Consider the following 14,128-nt stretch of genomic DNA (forward strand, 5'->3'; position numbering starts at 1 on the left):
ATCTAGACGCTCTGGTTCTGGTAACCAGACTTCAGTCTGCGCCCGATATGATATAATCGCGTCACTGACAATCAACGATACAAGCATGCTATAATCAATCATATACCGTAGCAGCGCTATTGGCAACCACTTCTTTTCAGACATGTGTCTACCGATCCAAATATAACAACAGCGATGAAGTCCTGCCGCGAATTCAAATGATACTATGCGAGCGAATCCGGTTAAATCAAAATCAGGCAGTGGTCCATTAATAGCAACACGAGTCATTTCATGTCTGGGGTGTCCAAATCGTTTGAAATACTCAGCGGCGGATCCATACCCGAGAAAACTCGCTGGATAACAGGCAACCATATCAACGGAAATCATAGCGTCGCGGTTGTATTCAGTGTTCCATAGTCCACCGTGATAATATTCCAAACAACTGGATTGTACATCCGGTAGAAATTCCTTGCACGTTGGTCTCCACGCATTTTTCCTTGCTGCAACATGAGCCGCAACCGATGGAATCGTAAAACAATTTGTTAGCAGTTGTTCATCATGCTCTTCAAATTCCATGGCGGTTTTTTTCATCTTGTTGTGAAACGCTTCAGTGCGATATAATTCACCGTTTGGTCTTACAAACTGATCAAAGGTATCCACATCGTTTTCAGCGCTGCGAAGTAACCACACTGATACAGGGTCGTTTTTACACAAGCAGGCAATAGCATCAAATAGTTTCCTCTCCGCGAGAAAACTATCCTCTCCCAGGAATTCCCCCGGGATATACTTTACTGTTCTATCCCGTGGAAATATTGTGACCGCGGGCGTCCACGCGTGTTCGTTATGATCAATAATTTTGATTGAGGCTCCATTTGATTTATACTTTGATTCGTATAATACTTCACCGGTTATTGTTGTAACGGTTATTGGAAATCTCAACGACGTTTCTAATTTCGCTATGTCGCTGATGGTTGCTCCTCGCTCACGCACTGTCTCCTCCCATTGGTTTATTTTGCTACGTCGTAAATCGGTCAGTTTATTTCCTCGACACGCATTTGTAAAATGCTCTATTACTCGTTCTGCTACACAATTTATCCCCGTTGACTGTTTCATCGGCGCTAGTTTTCCGATATCAGGTTTCTTATTTAACGGGTATATTCCATAGACAACTGCTATTTCAGGATACGCTCGTTCATAGTATGGTCTGTCAATTCCGGTTAACAACCCTGGCTTGGAGTCGCGGCTAACAATGACTGTTTTCTTGTCGCTGAGAACCGGTTCAAATTTATCACGTATGATCCAATTGCCTGATTCCACCCGGACAATGAATTTTACTCTGAAGAAATACTTGCTGGAGCCAAGTTGTGATATTATCGTTGCCGCGCGTTTGTCGTTCATGGTAGCATCAACAACACCATCAATTCGAAATGTTGACCAACTATGAGATGCACCATCGCGCTTGAATTCATTGATACAGTCGCGTATTTTATTCAACAGGGTTCTATCGTTTTTTGACGCTTTTGGTGCGTCCTTGAGGGCTCTATCGAGATTGAACTTAATATTTTTCCAGGGCTTAATTGCTGCTAATCTCTCGAACTCCTCCATATAATTAAAACAAGTATTTAAATAAAAGAATATAGTATAATGAATCACTGCAAATGGTTGATGATTGGGTCGATAACCCCGTGCAATAAATCATGTAGAGGTGAATTCTGCGGGTATCATTTACAAAGCGTTCGTAATGGTTCTCTTGGCCCCCTACCGTGCTTGGTTTGCCACGTTGGTGTAAGAGGAAAATCACAATTATGTATCAATTGTGGCGGAAAACGATACAGAGAGTTAAAACGCTATTATGACAAGCGAATAAAAAACGCCGTCATTGACCCCACCGCTGACTCAGTCATCAAAACTCCTCAGGACTACATTGCAAGGTTTATAATTAAACCAAATAATGAATTAGACAAGTAGTATTATTATACAAATGAACCAAGAATTTCAGCCGCATCCCGTGCTCGTTAATTACGAGGCATCTCGCGACGGCGTTGTTAGAAATTGTAGACTGAAGAAGCCGGTTGGTACCGTAAATAATCGCGGGTATTTGATGTTTACTGCGGGAGGAAAAAGCTATTATGTTCACAGGATTGTATTTGAAGTATTTAACGGATTAATCGAGAATGGGGTTGTGATTGATCATATTGATAATAATAAGACTGATAATTCTCTTATAAACTTGCAAGCTATCTCGCAAAGTCAGAATACCAAAAAAGGCGGAACCGGTAAATACTCAAAAAAAGCAAAACCCGTAAAGTCATTTGATACAATAACGCACGAAGAAAAAACTTTTCAGTCGATGAATGAAGCCAGTAGATATTTTGATATTTGTGTGCCCGCAGTACAATTTGTTGCAGAAGGAATACAAAATTCAGCGATCTCAAAAAAGACCGGGCGCAGAATTCGATTTTCATATGTAACATCAAAGGGGAATAACTCGTGATGGTATATCACCGAGTGACAAAGTTACCGACAGTGTGAACGCTACAGTCTATTACAATTAATAAATTGTTTCTTCCGGAAGAAAACTGATGGAATAAATTGTCTTTACAAACAACTGTAATATTCTGTTTTATGTTTCATCGAATGTTAACACACCTCGGGATTGATACGCGGGGTTCATTTTGTAAAATAATTTTTTTTTTGATATTAGAAATAAGATGTTTTATAAGAATATGAATATCGAAGACATCAATAATATATTAACCGAGATTTTAAAATTAAAAAATCAAGGAATTGAATTATCTGATAAGCTTGATAACCAAAAAATATTGTCTGATTATGAAATTATTAACGAGCAATCAAAGAAAGGTCGATATACCTTGCCACGCGAGTATTCTTTTATAAAGCGATTACAATATACGATCAATGAAAACTTGTATGGCAATGACGTAAATGCATTTATTGGACTATTTACTGCCGTTGAGACAGTACGAAAAAAACTCGGACAGGCTTTTGAACGACGTCGAGAAATCTCTAATAAAATTAAAAACTTTAGAAGGATTATAGACGAAAACTCCCTGGAGCCCCTGGGACATATCCCCCCCCCGCCACACTCGGCGGGAAATTAGAAACTACGGAGCAATTGCAATAATGGTAGGCGAATCACTTACTACTCGGCTAGCCAGAGAGCGGCTAGTAGCGCTTAAAAAGTTCATACCGTTACGAGACAGGGTTCGAAAACAACTTCAAACGCGGCAACAACTACAAACTGATTTTGCTGTTGGAAGCGAACAGCTCTTTGCTCCGGTAACTAAAGCGACCAAAGATGTTACGGCGGCAACTGTGCCCGTCCTCGGTGCGCTTGAAAAGATAGCGGCTCAGACCGAGCAAACAAAAAAGTCTCTGGAAACACTCCCTGCGAAAATAGCGGTTGCTACAACACGGAGGCCGCCACCACTCGCTATAACGGACCCACAAGAACCTTATGTTACAATAGCCGATGAAGAAGAACTAGGCGCCACCGCAAGAGAACCAGAAGAAGAAATACCGGAAGAAATACCGGAAGAAATAGAGAAAGAGGGGAATATACCCCGTAATGTGCTTAAAAAGAGCACAATAGACACAATTAGAAATCTCGGCTACGAAGAATTAGTTGATTTTACTGTTACAAATTTTGCTAAGGACACACGAGATGAGCATATCAATAGCGGCTACGAGAAAAATATAAGGTCGTTAAAGGACTGGACAAGAATAGTGTATTTGGCAAATAAATATAAAAATGAATTACCACCGCGTGATAATAATTATATAATATTCCACAATAAAGTAAAAAGTGAAAGACCAAAGCACGGAAAAGGATACTCTGTTGGTAAAGACGTTACTTGTCCTGGTAATGTTCTCAGTGATATATCACGGCTAGAAATACTAATCGGAGGAAAACGAGCCGGAAATAACTCTCCGGAAATAATTAATGAGGCCGCTGATATTTGCAGGCGGTTATTTGCCGGTGGTATCATGGACATAAATGCATATCGAACGCTCATTGACGAGTTAGTGGATGATTAAAAAAATTATAAAATTATAAAATTGTCGTTTTGGTTGGTTTTTGGTCGTTTTTTGGTCGTTTTTGGTCGTTTTTTTTGTCGGTTTTTACGGGTGAAAACCCCAGGAAATCATTTAGAGAAAATCGATGTTTTTTACCAAAAACCGGCAAAAACCAACCAAAAACGACAAAAAATTGACAAAAAACGACAAAAGTTGACAAAAATTGACAAAAACCGCGGATTTTTACCGCCGATGAAAACCCCAGGAAATCATTTAGAGAAAATCGATGTTTTTGACAAAATTTATGATTCGGTGGTGGGGAGGGAGGTGATCAATCACTAATTGGAAAACACTGGTGTTTTTTATAATAAAGATGATTATACACTACAACCATGATAAACCAGTCAGCGTCTACGTGGTAAACTCACGATTGCCCGTATACCGCGCGTGGTACGGAGACGGTCTCGGTAGCACCATTGCGGGGTTATTTACAAGAATGGCTCCAAAAGTGGCGCCGTTAGCCAAACAATTAGGAATGAAGGCTATTAATGTTATTCGTGATAAGGGAATCAGCGCTATTGGAGATGTCGCCGGAAGGGCGTTTTCTGCAGCAAAGGACAAACTAATGTCGTTGGTGAGAAAAAGAAAACAGAAACCACCGGTGATGCCATCAACGACAGTGATGCCTGCAAATATCAGTAAAGTAATAAATAACGCCGTGGAAGAAAAACTAGCGTCGTTGGTAAACAATAATCAAGATGACATCGCAAACATAATAGCGGGAAGTGGTTTAAAACCACGACAAAATTCGAAGAATTTAAAACGACGACGATGATTTTAGATGCATCAGCGTATTATTAAATAAAATGTTTAAACGAACAGCTGACCCGGCGTTTGATATGGACGCACCAGTGCACAAGGATGATTCTGTCCGTAATTATCAATTTTATTCCTATCATGCAGTACAACCCAACATACGATCGCGAATTGAACTTCAAGTCCATGATACCAGTAAATATTTTTTACCGTGTGAAGCGTTTATTGAAATCGAAGGAGAACTTGTAACAGAGGTCTTTGGTAGAGATTGGTGCCCAACAGTTTCTCCTCAAAGAGCAAGAGAACAAGTCGGCTAGTTGAGGGATTGAGGTACGCAGAGGGACGATGTTGTTGATATGCACCAGTCCATGAAAACACGCCACTTTCTCTCACAAGTCTTTAGAGTGGCCGGTCTTCTTGCTATCAAGATTTTCTCCACAATCGAAGGTTTTAATTGTTTTTCTCGCAAGGCTGTTCTGGCAAGCGCCGAGAATGTAGAAGAAGAGGAAGTTCCAGGAAGGGAGGAACCACCCATGACCATGGATGCTGAAGAAGATTTGGGTTGGCCGGAATCCTCCTAAGCATATATATCGTTAGAATGAGTAGGTCGGTGACCAAGGACTTTCTCCATCTGAGTGGTGCTAGAAGAATCATCTTGCCATTGTGACCCCGTAACTTCTGGATTAATTTCGGACCCAGTACCGTGGGAGCGGAGGCAAATGACCACAACCCTTCCCAAATGATCGACAGTGCATCCACGGCCCAAGATTTTGGGTCTGAAATCGGAGAGACGAAGGTGCGTAGCTTGTGATTTCACTTTTTCCGAGTGAAAACCAATTGATTAAGAGACCATTTTGTGTAAAGCACTTGATCACTACTGCACCGAGTCTCGGCGAAGACAATGAGTCTGCCATACGTCTGATTTGTATGATGACACGGAAATTATTGCATCGACGTAGAAATTGCCAAATCAAAACACACAGGTCGGGTGATTTGGTGAGTCCATGTTTGAGGAGATAGATCACCGCCACATAGTTGTCAGATCTAATAAGAAACGTTTTTGCCTGACAGTTGATCTTTTCAGAAATGAAAGGCATTGATGACAGCCTTAATTTCTGAGTTGTTCATTTGTAAAGGCCGTTCCCCTGTTTCTCACGTGTCGCTGATGGTAGTGAAGGTAGGCAACATGTGGGCTCCCCACAGTGCGCACTGGCATCGGTTCCTACCATTTATTCCGCTTGGGGCTTCTGCAGCGGGACTCCAATGGTCAGCCGACCTGTGTTACCCAACAGACACAGGAATGAACAAATCTCAGGCGTGATCATGACTGTTTGATCAAGGGTTCTTGAAAGATGTGCCATTGAGCTGCTAAGGTCCACATAAAAAAGACAGCCATACGGGATCAAGTCCGCTGTCCCACTGAATAAACAGAGGAGTTGTAAGAACTCTCTCGCTGAAAACCAAGTCTTATTGGAAACGGACTAGACTAGTTCAATGATTCTTGTAACACGAACACAAAGAAGCCTCACCAGATTCCGCATGGTTAAGAACTCTATACCCAGATGAACAATGTTCTGGGATGGATGGAGGTCTGATTTTCTCAGTTCAGTAAAAAGCTTAGATGATCTAGAAGAGAAAAAAGATCATTCCTGCCTTGGAGAAGGATAGAACTTACCATTTGTTTCCGTTGGATATCCTCCAGGTACTCTGTCGTCGTTGTAGATGACGTCGACTAGAACAGGGAGCCGACGCAATCCATAACCCAAGTAAAAAAATGGGATGATGTTAAAGCCAAAGGGAAGAACGGTGAACTGATATACTATGTAAGCAAAAACCGGAGTAATGTTCATGATACGTGGTGAATAGGGATGTGAAAAATATGCGTCGGTCAGATCGGAACTAATGGCATACTTGCCCCATCGAAAAGAAAGACTTACTGAACTCGCGGTCTCCATCTTGAATTAGTTGAGGAGACTCCATTCGATGGTGGGTCTCAACTTGTTTGCTTTTCGGAAACGCAACATCATTGAGCAAATCTCTGGGGATTGTGGCCTTTGCACAAGCTTCACCGCTTTATTTTGATTAGCAACCATATCTCCTGTTGCAGAAAGGCACCTTGCTCCCGATTGGACGATGTATTCGTGAAGAGTGGAGAGTAGGCGGGGAGAACGGATCGTTAATGATCGAAGCCCCTCTGAGTTTCCTGAATCACCCTGTCCTGAGGCTGCTTAACATCCCTTCACATTGACGAAGACTTGGTGGTTCCAAACGCCCGTTGGGGTTAAATGGCGAAGTGGAGGGGCAGTTCCTGAGATGCCTGCCTTCGAACTTGCTCTTTTCTGCCTGTGCATGGAGAGACACGTGGATCGCTGACATGCAACACGTCATACCAAAAGCAGATTTGCCGAACCCATTAAAGTATTGGCCATAGTATGGTGAGCAGCCCTGGTCATTGATCCTGGCCTTCGCCTCTCAAGCGTGGCTATTGCCGGGTGTCTGCATTGACATCCCTAACCAGCTTTAACAGGCATGGATCAGATGTGTCTGCCCTATAAAACAGACAAGCGTACATATACACATTCTTGTCTTGTGACGGGAGATCAGCTCTGAAGGCTCTGTCACCGTAAGTCTGTCTCTTCCTTCTAATCGAGATCTACTGATTCTGTAGAGCATCGGTAAGGATGGAGGGCATTCTGAAGAAGTCAACACTCGAAAAATTTCCTTGATGGCAGCTTGAAAGTTAAATGGTCGGATCTGAGTAAGATGTGAAGGGTGGTGAATTTGAAGGAGTTCTGTCGTATTCACTATGTGTTGGGGCCCAACTGGGTCTACTTGCAGTGCTAGAGAACACATACCAGGTGTATGAAGACTCAATTACATCCCTATGAAAACGTCATTAGTTCTCTATTGTGGACAAGCAGTGAACATATGGAAGTATGGTTGTGTCCAGTGACTGGTAGGCCTGGAAGATGGCCATATAAAAGATGGTTCGGCTATCACCAGTACCAGCTGCTCCAAAGGCCTGGCTGAAATCTGTCACAGAAAGGGCATGTCACTGACAGTACAGTTGGATGGACGGATCTGTCACAATTATCCCCATATATCATAGCTGACTGGATCAATCTGACAAAAAGGTCCCAATGTTGGAATGGCTGAAAGGCCTGAGATGGTGCAGTTTTAATATGCAGGAGATCCAATGGATCCATGTGAATGGCGTGTGGTCGGCCCAGAAGCTCGTGGTATATAAGATGGTATATAAGATGGTCCGGCAATCACCAATACTGGCAATGCCAAAGGCCTGGCTAAACAAACAGGCGGCATGGCTAGATGGACGGATCTATTGCTAAGATCCCCATATAAACTATTTGGCTGGATTGCTGGTGTTGGCTGGACTGTCAGTGATGGCTGGATGGTTGCTGATGTTGGGATGGCCGGTAATGGTATGGCAGTATTTGGATCCAGCATGAACCCCATGTGCCTTGACTTACAGGCTCAAAGGCCTTGCCTGCCTCCTTGTGGGCTACCTAAAATTGGGGAATACTCCCCAATGCATCAGTGTCTCCAACAACGAACCATAGGTTGTCTTCGTTGATTTATTCTGACTTTCCTTCCCTTCAATGCCGACAGGACAATTGCTTTGACCATGTATTTCATGTGTATTGTAAACATTTCTACTGAAATGACACAAGAGAAAACAAAGCAAAGATTAGCAAATTTGTATGCGACTATCTATTAGCATAAAATGCCAATCAGTATATGACTAGTTAGCAAAAACAGAAGCCCAGACTTCCACTAACTATATATTATAGACGCTGCATATCATAAACGGTGTATACATAGAATAAACAAAAACAAGTGCCATGGTAGGCTTCCATGCTCTGAAGTTGCATATAAATCATTTAAACTGACATTCTGCTGAAGCGATACAAATAAACAAAGCAGAAAGTAGTAATGCATTGAAATTACTATGTTGTTAAAACACTCTCGTAACTAACAGAGCAGTAAAAGTGTTGTATCAGAAACTATGGCCCTCTCATGAACTTACGCATAATGCTTAGTTAAACCATAGTTCTATCAAAACAGTGTGAAATACTAATAAACTAAATGTAAATATCAAGCAGCATTTCAGAATTTTGCTAACTAGCACTCCATTTTTTAATGAGATACCCTTAGCCCACTCATATATCCTCATCATGCCCCTTGGTTATACAAATGGTCAATAAAGTCTTCACCCCTATAAGTACATATATTCCTACCAAAGATGAAATCAGATGTGATACAGGCATAGACCTTTAGATCTATCCCTTCACACAAACACACACACATGCACGCACAAAGCTTCATAAAATATTGCCAAAAGATTATATTTTGAATTAAATATATGTAGATGTAGAGGTTAATCACCTCTGTGGTTTGAATAGATGAACACTATGGTGTGAAGCAATCTGCTTAAAATCAGATGACACAGTTCTACATGGAGATCTGATAGATATGTTTTGGTGACATTTGGAATTTCTTCAAATAGTCTAGGTTTTTGTTATTTATTGGTTTGTTTTCGTGATGTAAGTTGTTTCTTCCCCTGACGAAGGCTTGAACACCTCAAAAAGTTTGGAAACTTTTTTGTATTTGCAACATTAACATGCTGAATATGTTTATAACATGTAGCTAGATATATTAATTGTATGTCTATGCCAGTATTTTAATGCAAACAAAGACGACATTGGAAAGGCATTAGAATTAAAAGATGCACAGAATTATCCTAAACTTACACTGTAAAGTTAAACTATGGTGGTGGTTAAACAATAAAACAACTGACTCATTGTTACATACAACCAGAAACATACTTGTCTCTGATAAAATTAATTTATTATGAAACTATCCTCTGTTTGAAACATCATATGTTGTATAATATGCTATAATAAATACATAATTAGTATGCATACACAGTAGTTAAACAACAAAAGTTAAACAATGAATACTTCATAAAGGAATTTTCTTTAAATTATCTATAATGAGCAAGTATCTAAATAACTATTTTCTTACAACACCAAACTCCATTAAGTAAAGCAGAATGCAAAGCACCTTAGTCAAAACAATCTCAGTTCATGAACCTGATCAGTCAGTCTGCATGTCTCAGTGATGCAGAGTGCAAAGCACCTTAGAAAAACAATCTTAATTGATACCACTGACCAGTCAGTCTGCATGTCTCAGTAATGCAGAGTGCAAAGCACCTTAGGAAAACAATCTTAATTGATACCACTGACCAGTCAGTCTGCATGACTCAGTAATGCAGAGTGCAAAGCACCTTAGGAAAACAATCTTATTTGATACCCCTGATCAGCCAGTCTGCATGGATCAGAGGCGCAAAACTTCTTTTGTGCTATTCTGTAAATGTTATCAAATGAGAACACAAAATTCACGATAACCCTTTCAACAGACTAGCTTTATCATTAGAAATAACACAGCAGTAATGCCCACCTTGAAGCTAATGTTTAATGGCTAAAACAATCCTATAATGAGCATCTACTTTAGATTATGACTACTTAGAAAAATATTAATCTGAAACATGCAGTGAAATTTAATGAAACATGCAAAATGTGAGCATGGGTTGATTGTTCTTTTTTGGGGTTTCTCGGGTTCTTCCTCCATCATTAATATTGGCCGCCATGTATAGCCTACTGTGTGCTCAAAAATGGCATTAAACCCTACAACAACAGTTTCATAAATCTGGCTGATGTACAAGCCAAGCAAAAATCCTGTTTATCCAGTTTTTGTCTTCTGATTACAAAATTACCATGTCTAGTTACTGGAATAAAATGTACTAAATTCTGAACATTGCAAACAACAGTATTAATTATGAGAATCTCTCCTATTATGGCAATCATGAAGATTGGACATATTATAAAAAAAAAGAGAATTTCATGAAGTAACTGATAACTGCATGTACTTCTGTTTAAGTCCTAAAATACCTGATAGTGATAGAATATGCCCCTCCATTTGGTACCAATATGCACATTTTTATATGGGCTTTAGGTCTATTTTTATATGGGCTTTAGGTCTATTTTTATTTGGGCTTTAGGTCTATTTTTATTTGGGCTTTAGGTCTATTTTTATATGGGCTTTAGGTCTATTTTTATTTGGGCTTTAGGTCTATTTTTATATGGGTTTAGGTCTATTTTTATATGGGCTTTAGGTCTATTTTTATATGGGCTTTAGGTCTATTTTTATTTGGGCTTTAGGTCTATTTTTATATGGGCTTTAGGTCTATTTTTATTTGGGCTTTAGGTCTATTTTTATATGGGCTTTAGGTCTATTTTTATTTGGGCTTTAGGTCTATTTTTATATGGGTTTAGGTCTATTTTGAGGAAAGAATTATGCAGAGAATAAATGGATGTAATTTCCTTGTAAATAAAAAAGATAACCTTAGGTTGAAGCCACACTAAAATACTTGTGAAATCAAGTCAGTTTCACTAAACATCTAAAAAATAATTTAATATAGAATGGTTTGGTTTGGTGTTTTATGGCACAAGAACACAAGCAAGTTAATAAGTGCCATGGCAACTGGAGTCAAGTATTTTGGTTGAGACTGGCATGCTAATTATTGAGTCAGCCCCACTTCCATTATCAGCTTCTAACGATATGCAGGCAAGTATATCAGGCCCATTGTACACCCTGAAACCTACAGGGGATCCTAAAATATAGATTTTAAAAATATCTTTCCTATTGCTTGGTTGAGCACATGGATTATTTTACAGAACCCTTAACAAACAACAGGGATTAAAATACAGTCATAAAATCTTGAATTTTGCCTTGAATATTTTTGATGATATTTTGAGGATTTCCTCAACTCTTTCTTAAAAAAAAGTTTACATCTGTTAAATTTGATCAATAACAGGGTACTCTGCATCCTTTCCTTTGTCTTTGATAAAAATGTTAATATTGTCTTACGAAACATATGCAAGATAGTGTAAAATCTCAATATGAAGAGAAATGTGGATAAATTTCTAGAACCTTGGGCTTCAAGAATTGCAGAGAAGTTCCTCTTTTGAATTCTTACTATAGCCCAAGCTATAATAAAGTTTATTTCTTCTTTTTATTAAATAATTTTATTTAAATATTTAAATTCATATTTTTATTAAATAATTTTGTTTATATTTAAAGCCAATCACAGAAGATTAAAATACAAGCATATATGTCACACAAAAAAGAAAACCAACAAAAGCTTTTCAAACAAATAAACTACATATACAAAATCTGATTGTTAATAATACTAGTGGTTTCTTCACAATATGTTATCCTGAGTTCTTGTTTATACTGGCACATGATGCAATAGATATCTGTCATCAGCTGTTCTTCTTCCTGCATGTATACAAATACCGCAGTTTACTCCATAAAGCTTGACAAATTCTGACCACTTGCTGATCACTGTTGTTATGCTGTCTGGCAAACCTGTTCTCTGACCTGCAAAACGAAATCAAAAGACAGAATCCATCACAAATATCAGTGCTTTTGTTCCTGAATTCTGACCAGCAACCAGACTCTAATGTCATCCCAGAGGATTCCTGCAGGATATTAAATCTATAATCTACACACTCTTGAATAGCAACTGACCAAATATAATTACTGACTGTTGATTTCTTTTGGATATCGTCACTCAACAAAGAGAACCGCTTGAACACCATGATGATTAAATTATATTTACAGATGTGTGAAAATAAGGTTTCGGTTCATAGATTATGATGTACAGTAATATTTGCTTATACAGTGACACATGCTTATACAATGATAGCTACCCAATACTGTGACACCTGGGTATACAGTGACACCTGCTTATAGAGCGACACCTGCATATACAATGATACCTTCCCTATGCAGTGACACTTGCTTTTACAGTGATACCTGCCAATGTAGTGACATCTGTTTACACAGCAATACCTTGATATACTAGACACCTGCTTATACAATGATAGCTACCCAATACCATGAGACCTGGGTACACAGTGACACCTGCCAATGTAGTGACACCTGTTTACACAGCAATACCTTGCTATACTAGACACCTGCCTATACAATGATAACTACCCAATACCATGAGACCTGGGTACACAGTGACACCTGCTTATACAGTGACACCTGCATATACAATGATACCTTCCCTATGCAGTGATACTTGCTTTTACAGTGATACCTGCCAATGCAGTGACACCTGTTTACACAGCAATACCTTGCTATACTAGACACCTGCCTATACAATGATAGCTACCCAATACCATGAGACCTGGGTATACAGTGACACCTGCTTATAGAGCGACACCTGCATATACAATGATACCTTCCCTATGCAGTGATACTTGCTTTTACAGTGATACCTGCCAATGCAGTGACACCTGTTTACACAGCAATACCTTGCTATACAGTGACACCTGTTTACACAGCAATACCTTGCTATACTAGACACCTGTTTACACAGCAATACCTTGCTATACTAGACACCTGCCTACAAAAGAACTGATGAGGCATAAGACAATTTTGTCTTTTTGATAAGTGTCCTGAATAAAAAGAAATCTCATGGAGGTTCCCTCTGTCTGAATTTACATAAATATATGAACAGCAAACTTGTACATTTTGTGGGATCAAGACAATGTAATGAATTGATTCAATTAGAATCTCAAAATTTATCTTTAGGAAATAAGAATTTTGTGACCATTTAGAATGTCTTTTCCAAACAGCAAAATGGAACAAAAATGGGGGTCCTTTGTCCATACTGGAAAGTAGGAGATTTTCATTTGTGAAGGTAACTTATACAACGATTTTTACTGCAAATTCTTTGAAGTGTAAATTACATGCATGAGTTGTTCAAGACAAGTTTAAAAATAAATTCAATTTATAGCAGGTGCCTACATGGCTGAGTGGTCTAAAGCACTCACCTTTACCTTTCACTGCAATCTCACCTCTGTCCCTGCAGGTTCGAGTCTTGGGTTTTGCCAATGTGGGTATGTGAGAAAGCTTTTCAGTAGCTTCCTGTGGGATCAGTGGTTCTTTCTGGATTCTTCCTTCACCAGTTATACTGGCCTTAATATTATCTTACTTTACTTGCATGACACAATCTAACAACCCCAAAAATGTGCTTTCTTTCTTTGAGAAAAATATTTAAAGGGAGACAACTGCAAAACTGGCGAAACTAAATCAATCATCTCCAGTCACACCTGCATAACTGGCTTTTTTACTCTTAAAGCCCTGAGAGAAATCATTCTACTTTTAAATTTTTTTATTCCTCAGGCAAAATTCTTCAAAC

The 14,128-nt window shown here is 39.2% G+C and overlaps 1 protein-coding gene across 3 annotated transcripts in view; it reads right to left on the reverse strand.

Annotated features, from left to right (window-relative positions):
- Positions 1 to 9,429: 9,429 nt before the first annotated feature.
- The window catches only part of LOC149775060 (uncharacterized), a 30,966-nt gene continuing 26,267 nt past the window's right edge, over positions 9,430 to 14,128 (reverse strand). For all 3 annotated transcript variants that reach the window (XM_089943053.1, XM_089943055.1, XM_089943054.1), the window contains exon 5: positions 9,430 to 12,294. In XM_089943053.1, coding sequence (XP_089799179.1) covers positions 12,177 to 12,294 — 118 coding nt within the window. In that variant the 3' untranslated portion in view covers positions 9,430 to 12,176. The remainder of the gene's footprint in view (positions 12,295 to 14,128) is intronic.

Source organism: Sinohyriopsis cumingii, chromosome 19 (assembly GCF_028554795.1).
Source record: "Sinohyriopsis cumingii isolate HCF-2022 chromosome 19, ASM2855479v2, whole genome shotgun sequence".
Taxonomy (NCBI): domain Eukaryota; kingdom Metazoa; phylum Mollusca; class Bivalvia; order Unionida; family Unionidae; genus Sinohyriopsis; species Sinohyriopsis cumingii.